Genomic DNA, 25,310 nt, shown 5'->3' on the forward strand with positions numbered 1-25,310 from the left:
TGACATTACGTTAAAAAGCAAATGCACAGAACCCACGCCCATCCACAAAATCAGATGTTTACAATTGAGAATTACAGCATTGAGACATGGGGTATAGGCTGTGATGTGGTATTCCCTTAGCCAGCACACAGGGTCTGAGCTCAGTGCTGCTTGTAGCCCCAGTGAAATCAACACTGCTGTGTTAGGGTGTGTCCATACACATCAAATCAATCCCTGTGTAGGCTGTGCTTTTTAAATAACAGCCCATTTGCTGAGCTGCTCTCAGGAGGGTGAGATACAGAACATAGGACAGAAGAACCCAAGACTGAAGGAGGCTGTGATAATGTTCCAAGTGTGCTAAGAGGGTGCTGGGGTTTAGCAAGTAAATGTTTCATCATCACTCCTTTCAGGCACCCATAAATGGATGTCGTTGTGAGCCCCTGATAAATAAACTGGAGAATCAGCTGGAGGCGACAGTGGAAGAGATAAAAGCTGAGCTTGGGACAGTACAAGATAAAATGAATATTAAGCTGGGCCAGATGGAAAGCAAAACTCAACATCAAGTAAGAACATGACCTGAAGTTCTGCTTGCCTATGATTTAGAAACATATCCTAAACTTAAATAATATTTTCATTGTAATGATTAATTTTTTGCTTCTTCTGTTGTAAAAGCAAACCTGAACTCAAATACTCAAGTCCAGGGAACCGTGACATTCCACTGGGAACTGATGTTGCGAACTAGGGTCTTGAGGAAAAAACACATTTAATGTGTTAAGTGGCTTCTAGTACTTCTTTGGACAATGAATCTTAAAGGCTTGAGCCATTAAGAGGGAAAGAAGGCTGGTCTATGACTGGTCATTTCATAATTGTCACAATGCCTCTTGCTGAATTATGTATGCCTTGAGATTCAAGATCCTCTAAATTACTTTTTAATTTAATAGTTATTCATTGGTAATTTTGTGATTGAGCCTCTTAGCAAGCTACATCTAGTTGTAGTTGGCAGCATTTCTAGAAACAAAGACTGAAAGACAGACTGTACTTTGATTTACAGGGTTCACAGATGGGAGTTTGGTTTCTAACATGATGATCTCAGCTGAATAGTGTTTTCCCCCACAGCTCCGAGTTTTGGACAAGCTCATGGCCGAGCGACTGTCAGCAGAGAGGACAGAGTGCCTTCACCGCCTGCAGCAGCACACGGAGCTGGAAAAGAGTGAGGGGGAGAAGCGGCAGGTAGGGCTTGAAACAGCTACTCCCTCTTAGTCCATCCCTTGGTAGGTCAGCTCAGTTTCATTCCAGCAGGCAGAAAATATCAGAGATGTGTCACATCTGTTAAAACAGGTAAAAGAGCTTCAAAGACCAAATTATTCCTACCCACCATCTTAGTCACTAAACCGAATTTATGAAGTTTTTGCATTTGAAATGAGAAACGTGAAATCCAGTTCCACTGCTGTAGTTTAATTTGGTGCATCTGTAGTGTGGAATCTACAACAAAATACCATTTTTGACATAGTGATTTGCAAAAATTTGTAGTGCTAAATTTTTCACAGTTTTGCTTTCAGCTTTTGCTTCATTAGAGGACATATGCAGGAACATATCCAAATAGTAAAAAAGGCTAAGATCTGTGCTGTTCCTTTTCCTTCTCATCTGTTTGGTTGTGGGCCCTGGGAATCTCTCCCTTCTTCTCTATCTGATCTTTTTCCCCCCCATGTATTAAAAGGCTGAAGTTCTTTCCTCTGATGTTAGCAACATGGCATCATCTCCAAACTGTGTATTACTGCCAATAGAAAGTTCTTTTATGTATGCTTGTTCAGCCAGCAGTACAAGAACAACTGCTCCCATAGAGATTCAGCTCTTGCCTTTCCAGCTTCTGCAAAAACTCACCATTTAAAATCTGCTGAGAAATTTGTGTTTCGCCACTCATACAGATAAATTTAAAATACAGTTCATTTTCTCATTATTGGTATTCTTCCAAGAATTGAGAAATACACTTTGTGCTAGGAAAATGTCGTAAGTGTTTTTAAGACCATTCCAAATCCATGTAAAAAGACTGACAGTTGTGATAATCCTTGTATAGGATACTGATCAAGATACTTGGGTCTAATGTCCACCAAACACTCTTCTCCAAAGAAAAGTACTTACCAAACTAAGGCAGCTTTGACTTGTATTTTAAAAGAGATGTTAAGTCTTGTATTGGCTTCTAAACATCTAGGCTTGTGTTCCATCTCCTTACAATCTCCATTTAAGACACAAGATGCTGAAGATACATCACTGAACTGAATTAAGTGATGTCAGCTGTTCCTGCTCAGTTGGGTCTAATTGAAACATCTGAAAAAACAGAATTGGGCTTTACACACTGACTTTTATCCTTGTGCCTAGGAGGGCTTGACCTAAATTAATGATGTCATTTGAACAACAGGGTGAAAAGAGCTACCCCTATTTTAAATTATTTAAATGCCTCTGCAGCTACACTTACTAAGCATCTGTGTAATCTGAAATCTGTTACTGATTTATCATTTAGTGGGGGACTCACCTTTATGACTGAATGAACAGAGAAGCAGAGGCTGGTAATTGTAAAAAGCTGTCCCCCAGAAGTGTCTCATTTGAATTTCACTCTTAAAAAATGACCATGTGGTGTTCCTTGCACTTAGAAAGCACCATTGACGGTATGATTAAACAAGTCATCCCTGATAGAGTATGCAGAGTTGAACTGGAAGTAGTATATTCCTATCTAAGAGGTGGTAGCTTGGACTAAACAGATTGCCTTTCATAAGCTAGTGCATAGTTCTCCACCGTTTTTGATCTGCAGTCCTTTAAATATTCCCAGTGGCAGCATGCACATCTGAACAGGGACTCTAAGCCCACAGATACCCAGCTTGCTTCTCTTTGTCCCTGCCACACGTCCTCAGCAGCCCAGGAATCATAGGATCTCATCACAGGATTATGTAATTTACAGTCTCTTTCTGATAGATTTCCTTGGTTGATGAGCTGAAGACCTGGTGCTTGTTGAAGATTCAGAATCTGGAGCTCAAGCTTTCTGGAGATTCCAGGTCATCAAGACCAAAATCAACTTTGTCCACTTGTGAATCTCTCACTGAGACCCTGGATACTGACAACAACCCCAACAGTGCCAAGGACTGTAAAGCCAACCAGCCTGTGCTGCAGTCAGAGGGCTCCCACCAGCATTCCTATATCACACTTCCAAATAGCCTCTTGGAAGATGGGGGAAGGAGCAGAGTCCAGATGCCAGAACAGAGCTTTGGGCAACACTTTTCCATTAAACAAGATGGAGCATTGGGTACAACCACATCAGGTATTTAGCTGTCATATCCCTTCAAGGGCAAGCTCATTAACTTGTATTATTAATACTGCATAATTCTGGTGGTGTGCTTTCCCCCCCTCCATATGCCTAATGTCTTGGGATTTTAATACACTTCAAGGCAGCCACTGGGAATATTTTAAGAGGTGGCTGGATGGAATTCCACTGACTGTTCCTCATGCTTCTACTATGTCTTTGAAGCAAAAGTCCTTTGGTACTTTGAATAACTCTTGGCCTTGGAAGCTTTTGAAGGAAAAAAAAAAAAAGAAATGTGCAGAATGGCCAGGTGTCCACAGCCAAGTAGAATGCTATCTGAGTCGTGGCTTCTGTAAAATTCTGTAAAATACTATCTATATATCCCCTAAACACTATGCAAAGTGAACAGGCATGGATACCCCATCAAATAAAAAGGCATATGAGAGATCTTGTGGTGCTTGAGTGTGAGCTATTCTGCATTGGAACAGTTCAAAAGCATAGAAATGTGCGACTTTTCCAAAATTACTGGGACTTAAAGTTTTGTAGAAGCAGGGAGTTCATAAATATCAGCAGACATAACCTACTTTGGAAATCTAGACTGATAGTTGTTATATGTTCTTCTGATGAAGTCACAGAATCACAGAATGGTTTGGATTGAAAGGGACCCTAAATATTATCTTGTTCCAACCCCCTTGCCATGGGTAGGGACACTTTCCACTGTACCAGGTTGCTCAGAGCCACATCCAGCCTGACCTTGCACACCTCTACGGATGGGCAACCAAAACTTCTCTGGGTAACCTGTGCCAGTGCCTCACAGTGAAGAATTTTTGGCTAGTATTTATGTCCTTTGCCTGTTGTCCATCTGTACCCCCACAGCTGCAATGCAGCACCTCTCTGCCTGGGCCCGCTTTTCTTCTTTAATGACATTCTATTACATCACCTGACTGTGAAGATGTGATAAACTACTATAAGCTGGTACAAGGTACACACAAAACCGTATCATTCATCAAACAATGAGGTCTTCTTAGTGCTAAAATAAGTGCCCAGAGCTTTTCTTAATATGCTGTCGTTTGTTCTATAGGTACAGAGCAACAGGTAGTGGCTGGTGGACCAGGTTCTTCTTCTGCCCCTGCTCAAGATGTCAGGCCAAAGGACAAAGCTGTGAGTGCCAGCACATTCCACAGGTTCCAGCAGGAGCTGCCCAGCTCCGAGCTTTCGGGCTCCAAATTAAGACACGTTAAAGTTCAAGCTGCTTTGCAGCCAGTGACTGAACCTGCAAAGACTGAACCACAGAGCGGCTGCTTCATTGACAAAGGAACTCAGACGAAAAGGTCCAGCAAAAGCGGGCAGTCGAGGCATAAAGCTCTGCACCACGCCGGGGCACAGCAGAGCCAGGAGCAGCAGCCCTCAGCCCTGCCTGCCCCTCCACTCAGAGACACCTCCCAGGCCCTGGAGATAACCCAGTACTTCTTCGAGGCCGTTTCCACGCAGATGGAGAAGTGGTACGAGCGGAAGATAGAAGAAGCCCGGTGCCAAGCGAACCAGAGAGCGCAGCAGGACAAAGCTGCACTCAAGGAACACATCAAATGCTTAGAAGAGGAGCTGAGCAAATTAAGGACTAAAGTGCAGAAAGAGAGCTAGCACCTGCCAGGCAGCTAACCAAGCAACAGGACTCACTGTGGAACCTGCTCTATGGGAATTTGGAATATTGATAGATATTTGTAGTGCCTGTTTCATCCAAACACAACACTCTATTTCAGGAGTAGAAATAACTTTGGAAATTCCATAACTGAGGAGAGTTCATATGCAAACTATATTTACAACAAAAAGATGCTGCAGATTAGATACTTTGTTATTTCCAAGAGTCTGTCAATATTGCACTCAGTTTCCAGATGCTGCTTGGAACCAAACTGCATTAGTAACCAAAACTGCTTTCTGAAAAGGGAATTCCCTTACTTCCACGCAGGACAGAATAGTGGGTTCTACTGTATGCCACATGTAAACATGTAGTGTTACCAGTACTGAAATAAATCCAGGATGTTTTAAAGTTTTTGACAGAATTACTTAGTGATGAAGGGCTATTGATCCTATTTTAGATACTCCCAGGGCCTCTCTCTAGTCAGTGGAGAGAAGCTAAAGAAAGAGCCCACTCCAGTTACAAGCCCAGGTAGCTGACAGATGCAGGCTTCCAGCTGGGAGAGGGCAGGCAACCATGAAGGGAGGTGCTAAGGCAAATCATCCCATTAGGTACAGAGGCTTCAGCTACCACTTTGCTTTTCTCTTGGTTTTCCATTATTAAAACAAGTGCTATATCTGATTTGTCTTTTTTTTTAATGGTGTCCGGCTTGCAGAGCTCCTTGTGGTAACAGTGTTGTTGGGGCTCTACTCCAGTAATCCGACTGAGAACTTTTGTTTAGGGCATGGATGGCAAGTATTTTACTCTAACCGTGGTCTATTCTTTAGGTTGAATGTTTATATAAATCTTTTTTCCTTCAAGCAGGAAATGGCTGAATTGTCTACTATTGAAGAAGCTTGAAAATGTCCCTTATCTAAGGAAGTGAAAGCTTGGCTCCCTGTATTCAAATTTTATTTTTCTGCAGTCAGGATTTTTTCCCAGGCACCTTGCCCAGACTGTCTACCTTTTTTCCTCTGAATGATTCCTCCTCTGTTTTTTTCCTTCTGTCTCTAAAAAGGAGACCAGGCCCTGATGAGTCTACAGGTTTTAGGACAAACAGTCCCACAAAACAGCACTCAACATTTTAAAAGTTTTATCACTGTGTTTTGTTATAAAATCAGAACTTTCACTGACCAATGTTGTCCATGCTGACAGACTCCAGATAATCTCAAGGCACTCTAACTATTGCATCTGCACCCCTTTAGGGTTTCCTCCTTACACGTCTGAGAAGGCTCCATCAGATTCTGCTAGAAATGTAAGTTTACTTACCAGATCATAATAGAACAACTGTTCAAAATCAGTTCCAACACAGGCTAGTACTGTGAAGCCAAGGAGAAAAATTCCTTTTTTTCTGTACTAAGGAGCTCTGAAATCAATACAAAATACTTTACAGTGCTGAAGAATGCCATTCACTAATTAGTAATTAAGCTTTTGTCTTCTTAGCAGATGTATAAAGCAAAATAAGTCATGTTATATAGCAATATTTTTAAAGTTCCTATTAATGCACTATCACGAGAAGCAAAGTGTATCTGTGGCTATGGAAATACTACTTTTCTTGCCCTGACTGCTGTAGTCTAATATAGACACTTTGGTATGTTTACAGTTCTGTTTAAGCTACAGTAGGAATGCAGAAGCATGCTATTGAAGTTTTGTATCACCTGGATGAAGTTAATGTTTTACCAAGCAATTAAAAGTAAGTGTTGCTCAGAAACGCGTGGTGTAACATTTTCTAGCCACAGAAAAATTGACAGAGTCCCTTCACTTAACTCTGAAGGGAGAGCAGAACACTGGACTTCAACTTCTAAGCTTTTTGTTTATGGTTATAAAACACGAAAATGGAGTCTGCCATCTTGCAGAGGGAGGCTGGAGGAATTGAGTGCTGTCTGTTGGCTGGTGCAGGTGCCCCTTTCGGAAGTTACAGGCGCAGGGCTGAGTTGTGCACAGATCACACACACGCTCCTGAGCTTGCCCAAGCACCAGGGAAAGGCTGTGGCTTTAGCTCTACTTCCCATACAGACCACACTGGACCACACTCGTAAATCCAAGTAATTTAAGTAAATCCAGGTAATTACCAAGTAATCTAAGGCAGTAACCAGGCTGCAGGTTACTGATTGTAGAGGTTCGCTGAAGCCATTGAGTGTATGGGAAAAGAAAGAGAAGTATTTCCTGCTAATTCCTTTCTATACTGGTCCCTTCTTCAAAACTTTGAAGGACTTTATGAAACAGGTGTGATCTACCTACCTGTCTGTTCAGGTAAATTTACTTACCCTCGCAGGCTGTACTTGGACTCTTTAAGGCTTCTGGCTGGCAGTTTTATACTTGGCAAGCCCACAGAGCAGTGGACATGAAGGGCAGCAGCACTCAAGAGGTCAGCATCTGTCCAGGGCCCTGCCTGTCCATCCTAGCACTGGATTACATGCCCACAACCTGGAAATGTACAAACTGGGAGTCAGAGGGGTAATGCAGGCTCGGGGCTCCGAAAGGAAAGCACCATGGTGAGGCAGCAGGGTAAAGCCTCCTGAATAAGGACCAGAAATCCAAGCACTGGCTGAAGGGGACGGGAAGCCTACTGTGGTAACAGCCAACACTGGTTATGGCTGTTCAGTCAAAATACCTTTGTAAGCAGCACTTTCTCTTAACACAAAAAATAAATCCCCAACACAAAAATGTTCTGTCAGTCTGTTCTACCAGAAAATGTTAACAAAATCTAAATTTTTAATGAAGCAATTTTAGATATGTATTTTTCCACTGACTGATTGAAGCTCAGAGGCTTCAGTCTATACAGATCTGAACCATAGCTCCTGCTCTCAACTGGGGTCATTCCTCCTGTAGCCTGGAGTTCTCTCCTGTCCCTTCCCTGGTGCCAGTGGTGATACCTATTTACTGGATTTGCTGCCAGTTTGTGCAGCTTAGCACCTCTGCAGAAAACCACCTTGAAACAGGGGTGCTCCCTAAGGGAACTACAATAGCAGAGTGGGAGAGGGAAGAGTTCCTGCATGTCTTGGAATCACAACCTAAAATAGTCAAGCATCGATTTACTGCTGCCTGTCTAGTTTTGTGGAGACAATTCCCAGCTCATGCAGGTATTTTTAAATTATGTGGAAAAAAAAAAGATACACCACAGCTCAAGGAAAGTGAGAACAGTTGCAAGCTAACAATTAGAAGTGAAGTAGTATAACATTTGAATAAACAAACCACAACTTTTGCAGTTAGTATTTTCTACCTGTAATTCTTCTTTATATATTGACTTTTAAATACTAGTTTGAAGGTACTTGGTAATAAACATGTCTGGGGCTAAATCTCCCATTTTCATAAATAAAGACCTCCCCTTTTAAGTTTTATTCAGCTACTACTGAAAATCAACATCTACACACAAAACTTTTTTAATGTTTGTTTGTTCTGGGCCAATTTATTTATCCCAAATTCTTTTTTTAATCACAAATTTTGGTGAAAATCCTTGGCACAGTACATGAAGAGCTGTCATTGTGAATATTACCAATTACAGCTACCACAGTAAAAAGCAGACAAAATAATCTGGCATGTATTTATTTTCCATTGCACTGGCATTAACACAGCTGTTGTAATTTTTGGTGCTTTCTGCTTTTCCTGCATCACATGCTACATCATCCATGCAGTTCTTTAATGTCCTTTGTGTCCAAGTGATTTCCACTTCTGAGGGTAGCAAAACTGAGAAATGGATGGGGAAGGGGAAAAAACGAAAGTCCCACTGTGGAAGATTCCTCCTTCAAACATTACCAGGTTGCCAGCAAAGCCTGCCATTGTAACCACATTCTGGAAAAAACACTGTGCCTATTTGCAATAGATAAAAATTAAACTGTCAACAAAAGGAAGATCAGGATTTTGCCAGCTTAAGTGTTCTCTGAAGTTCCTGAAGTTGCATGTTGCCTTGAGTAATCATCATCCTGATTGCATCCTGTAAAACAGAATGAAATCTAGTGAACTGTACGTCTGTACACAGCATGGGTTTTACACAAGCATGCAGACTTTTAATGCATTAAAATACATACAACTCTTACTAGCACTACTGTCATTTACTGCTTTGTGTGACATAACACTGCTGTCTCCGAGATGGTTAAAAACCAGGTAAATAAATGCATTCATTTTCTCCAGTTCCTTAACAATGTACTTGGTTATGGCTTTGTTTTAAAACTCAGTTTTTAACAGGATTCAACCCCCTAATAATGTTTTCTTTATGCCTGTGTGTGTACTGCCTTTATAAGCCAGTAGTGAGAACAGCACACGAGCATTATGGAGATGGGTTTTACACAGCAGGTGTGGGTTTCTCAACATTATCTAAGGGCTCTAAGGTATATTGTCTGTATAGTTCAGCCACCAATTCCTTGGGTGTCCGCTAGAAAAGGAAATGAACTAGGAAGCAGAGGACAGGAGATGTACAATAAATGTGAATGTTTCTGCATTTCACACTGACTTCACATCCTTAACCATCCCATCTGATTGTATGCTGCTTGAATAGAAGTGAAATTAAAGCAAAAAAAAAAAAAAAAAAACAAAAAAAAAACCCAAAAAACCAAAAACTTAAACTGTTACTAAGTTTGTGTTAGTTACCATATATACACACGGTTTTCCTGATCTGTGATTTGTGTAAGTAGAATATTTGTTGTTTAGGTTTTTAATTCCAGATTATTCTCTGGAAATTTGAGAAACATTACTGCCGCTAAGAGGGGGAATAATAGTTAGAGATGCTGGATTATTTCTTCGCATAAATGAGGAAACGCTAACGGGATTTCTCACCAGACTGGAAGTGACACCTACAAAACAAACCCCCAAGACACAGGACAGGCCAGTGCAGCCACCGAGCCCGAGGGCAGGCGATCAGAGTGGCGGGTTCCCAATCCTCACCTCTTCTGTAGCATCCTTATTTCTCTTGAATTCCTCCCTGGCCCAGTCCTTCAAGTAGCGGCGATCCTGCTCAGCAGGGACCTCCCGGATAGCCCGCAGGATCTTGCGGTACAACTGAAGGACCTGCTGCCGCCTCAGGAACTGGCAAGGAGAGAGGGAAGTCTGCCCGCTGCCCCAGGACAGTGCTGCGAGCTGCGCCCTCGGCGCTTTGCTTCCAGGGGTATTTAAACAACCACCGAGTTCCCCATCGTTTCTACAAGACGCCGCTTGCCCGATCCCCCGAGCCCGCCCGTACCTGCTTGAGGGTGAGCGCGCCCGGCGGCAGCCGCCCGGCCGCCATGACGCGGCTCCGCCCCCGCCCCGCCACGGGGCCGCCGAGCCCGCCCCGCGCGGGCGGGGCCAAGGCCGCCATTTCCTGCGCCGTCGCAGCGGTCGCGGCCGGTCGGCCTGCTTAAACTTTCACCAATTCAAGGCGCAGACGTCGTAATTACAAAGAGCGGTACCTCTGTTTATTAGTATAGACGATACAAGATGCATAGCCTTTGCAATGAAACATCGCGTCCGTGCTCCAAGACACCGGATTTATGAAACATCCCCAAAGCCTGCCTCGGACAGGGGCAAACTTCACAGTGTAAAGCGGTAAGGCAGGGATCAGCACATGGCATGACTCAGAAAACTCCCTGCTGCTATCGTCAGGCAAAAATCGGCAGGAATTAAAAAGAATGTGTTAAAACCGCAGAATATTTTGAAGTACTTTTTTTTTTTTTTTTGGTTGATTAAAACCATCTGCCTTGCCTGCTCCCCGCTCTTTACTTCCCAGAGGCACCTCCACGCAGGTGATGCTGAAAAAGGCTTTATTTGCAACTCACTTCAACTTCTAGTGCAGAAATGCCTTCCCAGGAACAAGACTGGTTTTACTTATGGCAGGGAGGGAGCGGCAGGAATAGTATTACCTCTAATACTTGTTAATATTACAAATTGTTTTTTTTTCTTAAAGGTAATAAGTTATTACAAGAGAAGTTGAGAGAAGTTTTACATTTCTTGTGGGAATAGCAGGAGACAGTCTCACCATTGCATAATTGTCCTCTGACACAAGTGGGAGGATGCACCCAATCCATTCTGTTCTTACACAGTCTCTGCCCCAGGGCAGCTCCCGCAGGATAATTCCAGTTAGGAAGAGCTTTATGACCCCTCCCAAGAAATGCAGTTTCTTGTATTTCAGCAGTGCAGGAGCAGCAATCGGGTCCTGACCTTGTCTACCAAGTCTAAAGGGTGTCGGAGGCAGTCACCAGCTCAAACCATTGTCTGAGGGCATCGCTCAGAGTTTCTGGGAGCGCATTCACATCTCTAAGGATCATGTAGAACGGGAATGGGAATTCTTCCATGTAAGATCTGATTTCAGGCAATTCCCCACGTCCTTTGAATATAGGTACTTTAATGTCCAAAATAGAATCCTGTAAAAAAAGTGCTGACGTTACTGCTAAATGACACGCATATTCTATGATCACTGATAGAATTTACCCTATTTTCTAAGTGCTTATAATTCTCCCCCGTTAGATTAAAAGTTAATAAAACACTTTTAAGATTAAAAGCTCTAAGTGTTCAATGGTAAATCAGAGCAGAAGCTGAACATAAATCAGTTAAATGCTTTTGCCCTTTTAGATAAAAGTGTACTATTCCATGAATTATAGGCTAGAAGAGACTAAGCCTAAGCTTCTGCAATACCAAATTCTGTAAATAAATTCTGTCTTTTCTTAGCATTTTATGATTTGAGTTTACTGTTGGCACTTTAGATTTATTAATTTGATGCCTTCCCAAGATAGTCTGTAAGCTCTTTAGTGCTGAGTTCAACTCATATTTGTGCAGTGCTCTAAAATAAGATTCTTTAGCAACTTCACAGTATTTCAACAAATACTACAAAGACAAAAATCAGATTAAGCTCCAGATATGTTTCTTGTAAAATAACTTAGTTGCTCAATGTAACAGCTCAGAAATTAATAAACGTTACGGAAAACACCTTTTTCCCCCAGAAAAAAAAAGCTTATGAAAAACACCCAGAATTTTTGCTTGACACTACAGCCAGGTTTCATCAGAACCTTTTAGCTGTTTGTCAGCAGGAGAATGGCTAGTTTTTCAACACTAAATATAGCAGATGAGTTTTGTATGCAAAAATAAAGATGCAGGAAGAAAACACGAACCACAAAATTAGAGTCTTTACCACATAACTCTATCAGGCTTATGTTTGCTCACTTACTGCACTACACAGCCTTCCTGAAACACTCCCATATATTTCAGCTTCCCATCCAAGGATATCTTTTCTTCTCCAATTACCAGATGCAGGACTCAGCTTTCCCAACTGAGGCACTAAATAACTCTCATGTACTCCCTTCTGTCTAATGTTTAATCTCATACTGGCTCCAGCTGTCATGTCAATTGAGGACTGCTGTCAGAAATTATCAAGCTGAATCAGAGCTGAGATGGAACAAAGCATCTCTCAAACTCCAAATCTGTCAACCTGCCAGCTGCTTCCCTGGTGGCCGAGAGCTACAAGCATTCCATTTGAAGACGGGAGCTCTTAGCCTTTCTGTGGCATGGAAGCTGAGATATTTTTTTTTTTTTAATACAAAAGATAAAAAGCACAGTAGGAAGAAATGGTAGATCTGACAGACGTGGAAAACTGCACTTGGGTTCAGTATCTCTGACCTCTACAAAAGATAAGGGAGCTGTATGGCACTATAAAAGACAAGAAAAAGATTTGTATCGGTTTCTCATTCACTGCAGTTGAATACTTCTCCCTTGTTCACTTACCCGGGAATTAGGGTTGTCCAACACTACGAAAATAACAAAGATATTGGCATTCCGAGCTGCTTGAACTGCTGCCGTCACCCGTTCCTTGCCTTCCAAGAAAAGGCCTCTTCCATCAGATACAATCAAAAGCAGCTGTGCTGTTTCTGAGCACAAAGAACATTTAAAATTCCAGTAAGTTCAGAGTAAAACGTTTAAAAGGCAAAAACCCCTATTTTGCTGTTTGGTCTGTGGGTATAATGGAAAAAGTAGTATTCCTAAGGAAATTAACTCTTAGTCAAATAGAATTCTGTCAAGTCAGTCCCGTTAGTCTGAAGTAAACCTCCTGAAACATCAGACTTAGCACCCATGCTAGGTTCCCCAGCAGCAACCATTTCTGAAGACATGTTACTTGACCAAAGTTGCCCCTAGAGCCAGATACATCCCTCTAGATGTACATTCTAAGTTATGTATCTGTCATCCCTTAATTACGCGTAGAATCACAGTAATTACAGTCAGAAGTGTAAGCCCCCATGTTACAGAGGGATGCAGAACACACTTCTGCAGACATGCCCCAAATGTGACAGGGCACATTTACATGTGACAGGTCTTTTTACAGAAAGAGGTGATGGATCCTACAGCCTTTTCTCTTGGCAGCTCCCTAATCCTAAGGAGCTGATTGCTGCTGCATCCCTGGCTAATTTAACACAACTGGATGCTGCTGCCCCTCAGAATATTGTGACACCCTGGCCACCCTGTGGCAAAGCAGCTGTGGATTATAAATCCCAGACTGTCCAGTTCTTGGAATACTTCAACAAGAACTTATAAAAAATACAGGTGCCACCATGACAAGCTTTTAACTATCACAGAGCAATCTTTTAGACTAACTGTGGGGCAGACATGAGGCAAGCAGATTTCCAGCTTTTCTTGGAAATTCAAGCAATTTGTGACCTAAAGTTGCAGGACAGTGAAGGGCAGGTAGGAGGCAAATTCCCTCATCAGAGCAGTGTGTTTCTGAATACCTAGAGACCTCAAGCTCTCAAGCAGGATAAGAAGTGTCTAGAGAGTCAGGGTCCTTAGGTAGCTGGACAACGCTCCAAGCTGGCACTGTCTATGCCTTAACACAGTCTGCAATCAGGAGGTAAAGGGAGACATGCAAGATGTGCCTTTTTGAAAAGTCTTACACAAAATTTTCGTGAATTATTGACAAATATGAAGTAGGTGTCACCCGGGTTTTGAGCTAAATTTCAACCAAACATTGCTTTTGACAAAGCAAAAGCCAAAGCCCTAATTCAAGTGATGTTTCAGTCCTAGGAGTCTTCCTGGCAGGATCCTACTTCAGGACTGTAGTAAGCATTCCACTGCCATGGCAACAAGCACAGTAACACAAAAAAACTCACCCGGATTAATATTTTGAGAAAACTGCTGTGCTGCAGCAAACATATTTGCTGATGATTCTAGAAACTGCAGAGGAAATAGATAAGAAAATCAAGTTATCTCATCATAAAAATAATAAACTTTCAAATGTAAACATGTCTAAAGAACATCTTTCTCTATTTTAAGTGGTCAGACTGTCTTATCATTTAACACAGAGTTCTTAGCATTTTCCTGTATTAACTCCTGCTTTAAATTTATTAAGTACTTTTGAACTAAAGAATCTTCAGAGAGCCTTCAAACAGAATTTATTTTTTTCCCAATACTAGCAAAGCCATCAACACAGTGCACCGCTAATGAGTGTACTGTGCTAATGAGATTAACGGTATCATTGAAAATATACATCTTAGATATAAGTTGAACTTCTTTGGCTTCAGCTTGAAACAGAAGTATCTAGTTTAATACTCCCCATTAAAATTAAGAACATCAACAGTACCCAAAAAACTTTTTAGGACTCAATACAGAGAAAGGTGAATGCTTAAAAGTGGTATACATCAGAAATAAAAGTGAGAACAAACTCCATGTGTTACAAAACTATGACCATTTTATTTCTTTGTTATCTAACCTGCTATCAGACTCTCAAATACAAAAAACTATTAAGTGTTACAAAGTGATCATAAAACCATGAAGCTGCTGATATCTTGTCTGGAAAAGATTGGCAAACCTGATGCCCTAGAGGCATTCTTGTGTACCTGGGCTATTTTTGTTTTCTTCTGCTGAAACTTGCAAAGACGCAATATCCGTGTCCCTGACTGGTCACTGAACTGCTCGTGGAACGGGTGCAGCAGCTGAACAGTCTCTCCAAAGCTTCAGAAAAGAAGGGAAAATTACAGCATGAAACTGGTATTTACATTCTGCTCTGAAGTACTGAAGAAAAGTCAAGATTTCAAATAAACTCACCTACACACAGCAATTTGTCCCACTTCTAGAAGAGTCAGAGCATTTCCAATAACTGCCAGGGATTCATATGCAAGCTATTAAAAAGTTGCATCAAAAATAGCGTAGTCAATACTCAAAGCCCAGTATTAAATATGAAAAATTTTAATGAAATTATTTTTCATCATCTAGAAAGATAATTGAAGAGACTGCCTATCCCTTTGCCTGTCTTATGTAAGACAGTGCAATAAAGATACACTAGTTCTGCTTGAGGGCTGCAGCTGATTGATTCAGACACTCCACTTTAGGTAGGCTAATGAAATAAATAAGTAACTGTTCAGAAGGAAACACACCATTTTAATTAATAAAAACCCTACAAGTGGGCTATGATGAATGGATATTTAGTGCTCCAATGAACTGCTAGATAAGGAAGTTTTGGCCTTTTGTAGACCACAAAAAGTAGTTTTACAGTGGATATGTACATCTCTAACAAACTTAACAGCTCATCCTTTCAGCTGGTTTTCACTGCTCTTTTGTTAATAAATCTCTTAGGCATGAAGTGACAAGAGTTCAAGCACATGGACTGGAAAAATAGATGCTTTGGAATTAGCAGACTTTCCAGCAGCCACCAGCCCTGTATGAAACAAGTCAGCAACTGCCATACACATTAGTGACAGGTGGTTTCTCCATACTCCTCCCAAGGTTTTATTTTACCTGTTTAGAGTGATTGTCAATCATACTAGAGGAATCATCAATAGCCAGGCAAATCTGGTACTGTCGTTTACTGGGCTTGGTCCTTCGCAGCCAGATCTTGTCTTTTCGGAACTGACTGGCAATGTACGGGATCACTTTGCGCATGTTCAGTCTCTTCCCAGTTCTGTAGTCTCCTCTGGAAGTTGAGAAGAAAGACATAGTGACAGGACTTATCAGCAAGTATCTCATTCTGGAAATCCATCGCCTATGCAGCATATACATCAAATAATTCTTTTTTAAAATACAACAAATCTCATATTAGTAGTTTTAATACTGATATTTCCTTATAGATGAAAATATTGCCCACATTTTTAATGTAAGATAGATATTCATTGGTTTTAAAAGTTCATATCTAGATATCTAAAATGGAAGGCAGACCTTGAATTTACATTCCACCAGTTTGAAACAAGTCTGTATTTCTTTAAAAAAATAATCCTTTAATGTTATGAACAACGTAAAAAATTTTGACGTTTAACATAATCTTTTGGCTCAACTTCAAATGGTGAAGTTCATTAATCGCCTGTTGCACGGGAGAAAAAAAAGTAGGAGGCAATATCCTCAGGATGGGTGCTGACTACTGTATCATATTTGCATTTCATAAAATAACCTAATGTTCCTATACAAGGAAATTGAAGGCATTTGCAAACAGGAATAACTAGTGTAATGCAAGAACATAAAGCTGCAGTTTTACAGAGGTTAAAGTGCCCCAAACCCATGAGTTTAAAGACATCAGAAGCCTCAGAAAGACCCGACTTACTTCAACTTGGCAGCCTGAGTGGGTTCCAGGATGAGTCGCAGCTGTTCACAAAGCTGCTGTGATAGAGGAGCTGTCAATACTAAATACTTCTGCCACAGCTGTGCTGCTTCCTTCTCCTACAACATCACACAAAGAAATTAAAGTGAATTATGAAAGAACAAAACAAGATGGGTAGCACTGTCTGAAGAAAGAAACCAAACTTCAGCGCGCTAAGAGGAAGGCAGTAACCAGCTAAAACTGAGGGTGTCTCGCATGACAATCTGCATTCACATTCAAAACAAGATCTGAAACAGCATCCTGCTTCAAGAATAATGTAGTATGTTTTTCAAAATAAGTTTAATGTAACAAGATAAATAGTATCTCTGTCATGTGATTTTGAGTATTTAGATTGTAGCTTGCTTGGATTCCTCAATGTTTTAGCAGTAAAAGAAGATGAAATAATGCAATGAAGGATTCTTATGACAGTTTTATATTCAAATGAGGTCACGAACCTCCTCCGGAGTTCCAGGCTGTTGTGTCTGCCAAGCTTCCAATTGCCTTTCAAGTTCCTTTCTTAGCTCTTCAGGATCTCTAACGATGTGCTAGAAGTGGAGTTATGAGTTTTATGAGACAGAAAAATAAGTTTACACATCTGGTGATCCCCAAAGTGTAGCAAACTATAAAGAAAGTGAAATGCATTGCTCTCATTCTTATAAACAAAAAAATACCCTAATACCTAAATTGGGATTCTAAATCGCCATGTTTTTTAATAGTTTCTATGTACATGAAGGATAAATACCTCCCCACAAATATCTCCATATGTGATTTAATCAATATAGAAACAAAGTTAGGAACATCTATGACACTGACACTGAATACAATAAAATATAGAATTTCAAGATAAATCAATGAAATTATCTTGACAAACACCAGACTTATTGACAGTATAATGGAGACCAAACTATTGAACACTACACCTAACTAGTATCTTTGAAAACATAGTATACTTCGCTTAATTATATTTTTTTACAAGCTTCATTCAAACCACTTGAAGATTGAATGACATCATCCTCCTTACCTGGCACCAAATATTATTTGATAAGCCATTCTGTTAAAGGACACCCAAGCTTCCTGATATTCCTTTTACTCTCACTGTGCTTTCAGTGACAGTCTCTGTCCCTGACTTACAAACCCCCAGTTTGGCCAAACAGCAATACTTGGTCTGTATAACCTGCAGGCTTACAGACTAAGGAAAATAAGCCCATGACTCCAAACTCAGAAGTTCCAGTAACTTCTCATTCCTCAAGAAGCAGCAGCTCTCCCACTGGTCACCTACTGCACGTTTAAGGAAGGGAGAAAGAATAGACACGGAAGGGATTTCTCTCTTCTTTCTTCTGCTGAAAGGTGAGAAGCTGCACTTTTCCCCCAGCTGCCTCTTTCCCTTCCCCTTTAAATGGTGCTGCAAGAGCTCCCTCTCCTGTTCCACATTTTGCATGCCAGTTGGAAAAAAACTACAAACCACAAGGCCACAATTATTCTGACAACAGGAGAACACTTGCATTCAGCAGCCTTTTTCCAAAAAGCTGCAATACTTGGCATTAAGATAGAAATGCCCAGTGCAGCTGGCACACAATCCTTTCTGTGTTATGCATAGAAACGGTAAAATAGGACCCTCCAAGTGTGTACTTAGGACACCATACTGTAAGAATGAAAGGTCAATCCTAAGAAAACCCAGACACTGAAAATATTTGTATTTTATCAATTGGTTATCCACCACCAACTGTTTCTATGCCATAGGTCTTTATGATAAAATTTGCTTTTTCAGAGAAGTTTGCACTGGAAAACCATGTTACAGGAAGCTCTAGGATCTTCTAGGCCTTGGTATTTTTTGAATTGAGACATTCATAAAAAGCTCAAAAAGGTTCTACAATACCTGCAATCAGCTGTTATAAAGAAGTACTCTATTAATGGATAATGACTGAATTGGCTGAAAAAAAGTAATTCTAGTCTTTTGCATTTACAGAGTTTCATTAACACAGGTCAAGTAAAACCATCTGTTTCTCCTGCTGTAGATAAAAGAAGACAGACTGGGTATCCTACCTGGGGAATGTCCATCAGAAACTGGTGGGCTGTGTGTATGGTCGAGTCCTTGCTTCTCTCTGGCTTCTCTTCAGCCACCTTTAGCAGTTTTTCTGGTGCAGAGTCATTGACATCCTCTGAGTTCAAAGTCTGGAGCTCTGGCTCTACATCACCTGGTCCTAGAACCACAAAACTAATTACTTAGTGGAGACTTTGTGGATCACACATAATACAAGAAACAATATTGTACCTTGACTCTTTCACAGAGCATCTCATATGCTTTGTAGTGCAGCTGATTTTTTCTTTTAAAGGAAAATTAAATTTTCTTGCCAAATTCTAAGACATTTAATTCTAGGAATGGGACAAATACATCTTGCAACTCACTGGAACAGAAAACCACGCATTTCCTAATGCAAATTATTTTTCTGTCTTGTAAACTTCTTGCCAAATAAAGTAATAGTTAGCAGAGATTTAACATCTGAGAGTTCCACTGGTGAAGTACATTTAGTGACTCTCATAGCCTCTGTGACAGAATGATAGGAGGTATAAAGTAATTTGAACAGTCAGAAAATCATCATTAAAAATGGCAATCTTTGCTTATCTTTTACTCTCTGATTTTTTAATAGAACAGTTTTGTATAAATCAAAAATCAATTTACAAATAAAGGAATGGACTAGAGAGTTTATTACTGTTTCTACTGTACTACGATGTTTAACAACTCATTTCTTAAGAATTATTCTAAAAGAGAAAAAGTGTGATGTTATAGGACACGTTTCAAAGACTTGTTTTTCAGAACACAGAGTTAGAGAATCGTGTGGAAAAACAAGTAGACTGATTACATGCACACCTGTACCATAAATAGAGAGTCTAGCAAGAGATCTAAGTGATTAAAGCTCAAGGGAGTGGGAGGCAAGAATGTAGGCTTGTAAAACTTGTCTCCCCTCTCCAGCCATGCTTTGCGTTGTTCAAGAAGAAAACTGTACAAAATTCCAAGCTATGGTGTCATTTACTTAGAGTATTCAAAATTACAATTTCTATTGCAATTGGCAAGAGATACTTCTACCTAGCTTATTTTTGGTTTTTAGAAGCCAGGGGGGATGTGGCTGACAAGTCAGACCTATCTTGTCTACCAACTACTTCTGTTAGCTGCTCAGGTTTGTTCCCACTTAAGAAAGAAGGCAGTGAGAGTTTGGTGCTACCTCACCAGATGTTCAGACCAGCTCCTCTACTTCTTGCTGGTTTGTTTTTTTGGGTTTTTTTCCAGAAGTTATGCATAAAGCAGTTGAGTTATGCGGTGCTGATGGTGGTGACACTGGAATGCATTGTTAAATGCCAATTAATTAAGTGAATTGGCACTGTGCTGAACAGTAGGGAAGCGTTTGCTTTTTATTTCATCAAAGTGGTGGATAAAGATTAGAGATCATTAACTTGAAAGAAAGCAGCAAACCCCTCTGTCACTCAATCAATTTAGCAAAGGCTAATGCTGGTTACTAGGCAGAAGTAAGAATACTGCTGCAGAGGAATCAATTTAGAGCAGGCATATAGCCTTATAAAACATATCCACTACATGCAAATCTAAATACCTACATATACATTCTACAGATCCATATCAGCACACGTTTAGAATGCTTTTCAAGTTAATGTACCAGGAGGTTTAGTGGCAGAAGACTTCTTTTTTTCTGGCTTCAGCTCTTCAGTGTCAACTGCTCTTAGATCCTCATCCTGCATTTCTGTTTCCATTGCTGCATCTTCACAGTCTCCTTCTTCCTTTTCTTCAGGAGGCATAATAGGTTTCTCTTGCTCCTTGCTAGCTACATCTGCACAAAGACAACAATACTTGTCAAGAGGAAAGTGGAAGGAGAAGTAGTCAAGTGAGTCAAGTGCATTATGAGGCCACTGTGTATCAGTATCAGTGAACTTAGAAGAGATCTGAGGCTCAAACCCCTGTTCTTTCACTCTGCTGTGCTGTGTCATGTCAGTAAGCTATTGCCTTGATTAGCTGAAGCAAGATTTGAAGAGAATAGATTATAAAGATATTAAGATAAAATCCATTTTTAAAGTAAAAATCACTGTTTTCAGAAGTGTTATTGTTAGTTTGAATCTGACTGCCAAAGAGTAGCATTTATTGTAGTGAAATGGTGTGGCACCTTTAACCAAAACAAGGATTGTTAAACCTAACTTTAAAAAGCAAACAGGGAAAACTACAGCAAATACGAGTGTTTCAGGATTTGATTCTGCAATGACAACTCTTTACCCCCAGAAATACCACTGTACCATATGTCTGTGCATCATAGTGTTCAGAGCCTTGTTTAATATGTTCAAATGCATCAGCCTCCTCCACGTTTTGTTTAGGCTGAATTGTATCCTGCTTTGCATCACTGCTGGGTTCCATGGTTCTCAGTCGCTTGTGGATGCGTTCATTGTGATCTCCCATTGAGCGCTCATTGTCTGCCTGGCCAGGTTTCCTCTTGAAACTCTGAAAAGGAACAAATTAACACCATGAACTTCAAGAGAGGTGTAACCCACCACTAAAGAGAACAGTGCTCTAACAAGGAGAAACTGAGTCCTGCCTATTTGCTGGTTAATATTAAGACATTTAAACAAAGATTTAAAAGAAGAGACGAACCTGCGTATTTTTTATGCTTTGCTTCTGAGAAGCCATCCGGGCCATGCGTGTGGATTCATGGCCTTCTGACTGATTTGCACTTGAAGCTCCAGTTCCACTTTCCTGAAAGAAAAAAAAAAAAAATTTCAAGTGTAACTAAAAGTAGAAACTACTGTAAACAAACTACAGATGTTAAACTGCGGTGCTTTGCTACATTCTGTTCTGAATGACCAATGGCTCATAATTGCAAGTATCATTCTTATGGATAGCAGACAAGCCACTTCTACAGTTTAACAATTATCCTAAACTTACCTTTATAGCACTGAAAATGCAGGGTATCTACACAGTCATTAAGGGTTTTTTTCAGTGAATTTATAGCTGGTATAAACTAAGGTCTTACACAAAGTTCTTAAAACCTATGGCAGCAGTTCCCTGATTTCAACTTGAAAACATATTCACAAATTTAGCATTTTTAAACTCAGACACTTCCACATAATTTACCTCTTTAGACTGGTCTCTTTCTGATGCCTCTCCAGCCAGCTCAACAGCACTGTCACTCTGCAGATTTTCTTGCCCAGTCTGCCCTTGTGTTTCATGCTCCATTCTTTCCTCAGCCTCAGGGATCTCTTCATCCATCTCTGAATTATCTTTATCCTCCTCTTCCTGAAATAACATCAGATTATTTTAACATTCTAAAAAACATTGAGAACTGTGTGTTATTGAAAGGCGCTTAAAGACAAATACAGTTACAAGACACAGTCAGGATGGCTTAACAAAGGGAAAGGCCTGTTTAACTGGATACCTCTTCTATGATGAGGTCACTGGCCTAGCAGATATAGAGAAGGCAGTGGAAGCAGTTTCTCTGGATTTTTAGAAAGGCTTTTGATAGTGTCCCTCACAGCATCCTTTTGGACAAGTTGTCCACCTGTGGGATGAGTGGATTCACAATATACTAAGTGGATTCTAGGGCTAAAATAGTTGTAGTGAATGGGATTTCATCTGGTGACAGTCACCACTGCTGTTCCTTGGGTTTCAGCTCAAGGACTAGTCCTGTTCAATGTATTTATCAATGATCTGTATTCCTGGATACAGGAATTGAATGCTCCATTAGCAAGTTTGCTGATACAAACTGGGAGGTGCTGTGGGCTCTCTTGAAGGACAAAGTCCCCTTGCAAAGGGATTTGGATTGATTGGGGTAGTGGACCATGATTAAGGGGATGAAATTTAAGAGGTCCAAATGCTGGATTCTGCACCTAGGACAGAGTAACACTGGACTCAAGCATAGACTGGAAAGAGGAGTGGTTGGAGAGCAGCCCTGCAAAGGGGATTTGGGGATGCTGGCCCACAGCAGGCTTGGTGTGAGTGAGCACAGAGCCCTGGCAGCCCAGAGGGCAATCCCCTTCCTGGGATGCCTCAAACACAGCAACACCAGCTGGTCAAAAGAGGCACTGAATCCACTGTATTCAGCATTGGTGCAGCCTCACCTGAGTGCCGTGTGCAGTTCCGGGCCCCACAAGTTAAGAAGGATGTGAAGGTCCTTGAATGTGTCCAGAGGGCAACAAAGGTGGTGCAAAGGCTGGAAGCAATGTCCTATAAAGAGTGGCTAAGGAATTTGGGCTTATCTAGTTTGGAGAGAAGGAGGCTGAAGGGTGGCCTCATTGCTCTCTGCAAGTTCCTGAGGAAGGGACATAGAGAGATGCTGAACTCTTATCCCTGGTACCCAGTGATAGGATGCATGGGAATGGTCATTAGGACTTCAGTATCACTTCTTTACTGAGAGGGTGGGCAAACACTGCAAAAGGCTTCCTAGAGAGGTGGCCAATGCCCCAAAACTGTCATTGTTTAAGAGGCATTTGGACAATGTGCTTAATATTGTGCTTAAATTTTTGGTCAGCCCTGAAGTGGTCAGGCAGTTGGACTAGATGATCTCTGTAAGTTCCTTCCAACTGAAATAGTCTGTTCCATTCCTAACACGAGGCTGAGGAGGCAGCAGGAACACAGATAGCAGAAACACATGTTTAATAAGCCTAGTTCTTGTTATCTTGATGAAGACTGTACTAACATTGTATCTATTCAAATTTGTTTCAGAGTATCACAGAGCACATCCATTTCTTAAATCTTGTGTAAGGCAATTAAAAAAAAAAAAAAAAAAGAAAGAAAAAAAAAAGAAAATCACACTTTTATTTAATACACTGTACCTGAGGTTGAAGGCCTTGGTCTTCATTAGGCATTCCCTTATCTTCAGCAGATTCATTTTTTTTCTCATCAGGTGGTTGTGACTCTTCCTCTTCTTCTTCTGCATCCTCAGTGTTCCCTGCCTTTTCTTCTTGATCATAAGCATCTTTGTCTCCTTCATCTTCCTTCTCCTCTTTGCCTTCAGAAGTGCCTTCTTCAGTTGCTTTTGCATCTTGATCATCTTCTTCTCTCGCACCAGTATCCTCTTCATTCTGGTCTTCTGTCTTCTCTGCCTCATTTAAATCTACAGGTTTCTCATCTATTTCAAAATCATTCTCTTCTTCTGGATTAAAAAAAAAAATCAGAAAGGTATATAAAACTTTCAGTGAAGTATAGAGACAGTGAATATTATAGATATTTGGAATAAAACTGCCCAGCCTATCAAAAACCCACAAAATACTCAGTTCTATACACAGAATCTGTGTTTTCTATAGCCAGATAATTTCTTTAAGTCACAGTTGATTTCTGTCTAGCAGTACAGCAGGATGAATTCCTAGTAACTTCCTTTAACCTAATATTCCTGAGGGTCAATTGACTTTTAAGAGTACAAATACTTGAAGGTAAAAAAATGAAACCACAAAAGCAACTGGACAATTAAATAAGGAGATTCCAGCCTGTTAGGCTGTATCTCTTGGAAAACATGAGAAAGCATGCTCCACAGTGTGCATGAAAGGGAAGCAAAGGAAAATATTGTAATGCTGACTTCTTGTCTGGCCTGCATTGGTATTTTGATGCACAAATGAATTTGCAACTTCTTGGTGGTTATACAGAATCCTACCACTATCTCTCTGCAGACAAAAGGGTTTCTGATCTGACTGTCCCCCTAACTTCCATATGGCTTTCATCTAGGAATCTTTAGAAGTTTTCAGCTGTACCTTCATCCTCCTCATCATCACTCTTCTCATTACTTTCCAGATTCAAATTATCAGGAAGGTCCAAAGGTTCAACTTCAGGCTCCTTTTCTTGCTGGCCTTGATAAGGATCTACTTCATTCTCATCATACTCACGCTGTCGGCAAAAGAATGGGGGGAAAAAAACAGGCATGGACTAAGTGGGAGGATAGGCAAAGATAAGAAACAAGATACTACTGTATTCTCCAGGACAAAGAAATACTGGATACAGTGTTACATTCTGATCAGTTAAAAGTGGATTTCCAGTGGTACACATACTCATGCATGAAGGGCAGAAAGATTAATTTCAGCAAATGCATTTACATAAATTTGTGGTACTGACAACCGGCATGCTTTGTGTTCAAAAGCCAATTTTCCTAGCTGAAACATTCTACACAGAATATGCACTCTTGGAGATGCTAAATGTACTCTTGCATACTAAGGTGTTTCTGTTGCTAAACACAGCAGAATTAGAGTTTAAAGCTTTGTCCATCAAACATCAATTCAGTGTAAAGCCTGTTTTGGCAGCCATTACAAGTTCAGGGTACTGCAAAAAAAATCCTTTCTGGAATATGAATCAGAAAATGAATGTGTATTATAATGGATACAGTATGGTTTACTTTTAGCTCCGAAACAAACAAACTTTTCTCAGGGCACTTCACTATTAAAAAAAAGGCATTTAAAATTCTCAGAAACACATGGTATGAGCAACAGAGTGTGGTTTAACAGCAAGATACTCCATGTAGTCCAAATAATTTTTACCTCATCAATTTGTTCATGGATTTTCTCTTTATTTCCACTGTCCTCTTCCTGTTGCTCTTTTTCCTCATTCTTGGGAGGCTGTTTTTTATTATCCTTGTTTCCTGTCCCCAGATTGTCATCTTTTGCAACGAGCTCTGAATCCTCCTATTAATAAATCCAAAAGAAACTCAATTATTGTATCCACTTTTCAAAGTCTCAGTGACATCATCTCCTACCAAAAAAAGACAACACTCAACAGAACTTACTCCCTGAAATTATCCCCTTTTAAGGCAAAGAGCTATGAGAGGCAATTCCCATTCTAGGTCACATTAAGTTAGCAGAGTTCAATT

The 25,310-nt window shown here is 40.5% G+C and overlaps 3 protein-coding genes across 17 annotated transcripts in view; 1 reads left to right on the top strand and 2 right to left on the bottom strand.

The window, feature by feature from the left end:
• The window catches only part of ANKRD6 (ankyrin repeat domain 6), a 92,094-nt gene extending 85,437 nt beyond the window's left edge, over positions 1–6,657 (top strand). For all 13 annotated transcript variants that reach the window (XM_068184054.1, XM_068184055.1, XM_068184053.1 and 10 more), the window contains 4 exons: positions 390–542; positions 1,096–1,209; positions 2,947–3,289; positions 4,353–6,657. In XM_068184054.1, coding sequence (XP_068040155.1) covers positions 390–542; positions 1,096–1,209; positions 2,947–3,289; positions 4,353–4,912 — 1,170 coding nt within the window. In that variant the 3' untranslated portion in view covers positions 4,913–6,657. The remainder of the gene's footprint in view (positions 1–389; positions 543–1,095; positions 1,210–2,946; positions 3,290–4,352) is intronic.
• A 1,819-nt stretch (positions 6,658–8,476) lies between these two features.
• Positions 8,477–10,265, bottom strand: LYRM2 (LYR motif containing 2). Its single transcript, XM_068184066.1, has 3 exons — positions 10,123–10,265; positions 9,828–9,968; positions 8,477–8,880 (listed from the first exon to the last, which is right to left on the bottom strand). Exons 1-3 carry the CDS (start codon positions 10,237–10,239, stop codon positions 8,800–8,802), a joined length of 339 nt encoding a protein of 112 aa, XP_068040167.1. The 5' UTR covers positions 10,240–10,265; the 3' UTR covers positions 8,477–8,799.
• A 582-nt stretch (positions 10,266–10,847) lies between these two features.
• MDN1 (midasin AAA ATPase 1) overlaps positions 10,848–25,310 on the bottom strand; it is a 90,481-nt gene continuing 76,018 nt past the window's right edge. For all 3 annotated transcript variants that reach the window (XM_068184036.1, XM_068184034.1, XM_068184035.1), the window contains exons 87-102: positions 24,982–25,125; positions 24,205–24,337; positions 23,293–23,612; positions 21,596–21,757; positions 21,116–21,217; positions 20,764–20,965; positions 20,136–20,306; positions 18,511–18,668; positions 16,923–17,012; positions 16,432–16,547; positions 15,636–15,810; positions 14,946–15,019; positions 14,738–14,852; positions 14,012–14,075; positions 12,636–12,778; positions 10,848–11,281 (exon numbers count right to left, since the gene is read on the bottom strand). In XM_068184036.1, coding sequence (XP_068040137.1) covers positions 11,093–11,281; positions 12,636–12,778; positions 14,012–14,075; positions 14,738–14,852; positions 14,946–15,019; positions 15,636–15,810; positions 16,432–16,547; positions 16,923–17,012; positions 18,511–18,668; positions 20,136–20,306; positions 20,764–20,965; positions 21,116–21,217; positions 21,596–21,757; positions 23,293–23,612; positions 24,205–24,337; positions 24,982–25,125 — 2,358 coding nt within the window. In that variant the 3' untranslated portion in view covers positions 10,848–11,092. The remainder of the gene's footprint in view (positions 11,282–12,635; positions 12,779–14,011; positions 14,076–14,737; positions 14,853–14,945; positions 15,020–15,635; positions 15,811–16,431; positions 16,548–16,922; positions 17,013–18,510; positions 18,669–20,135; positions 20,307–20,763; positions 20,966–21,115; positions 21,218–21,595; positions 21,758–23,292; positions 23,613–24,204; positions 24,338–24,981; positions 25,126–25,310) is intronic.

Source organism: Anomalospiza imberbis, chromosome 3 (genome assembly GCF_031753505.1).
Source record: "Anomalospiza imberbis isolate Cuckoo-Finch-1a 21T00152 chromosome 3, ASM3175350v1, whole genome shotgun sequence".
Classification (NCBI taxonomy): domain Eukaryota; kingdom Metazoa; phylum Chordata; class Aves; order Passeriformes; family Viduidae; genus Anomalospiza; species Anomalospiza imberbis.

Coding starts and splice junctions, on each gene's coding strand:
- LYRM2 (XM_068184066.1), bottom strand. CDS start 10,239: ATGGCGGCCTTGGCCCCGCCCGCGCGGGGCGGGCTCGGCGGCCCCGTG. Junction 9,969..10,122: donor GCGCGCTCACCCTCAAGCAG/GTACGGGCGGGC, acceptor TCTCCTTGCCAG/TTCCTGAGGCGGCAGCAGGT. Junction 8,881..9,827: donor ATAAGGATGCTACAGAAGAG/GTGAGGATTGGG, acceptor TCTGTTTTACAG/GATGCAATCAGGATGATGAT.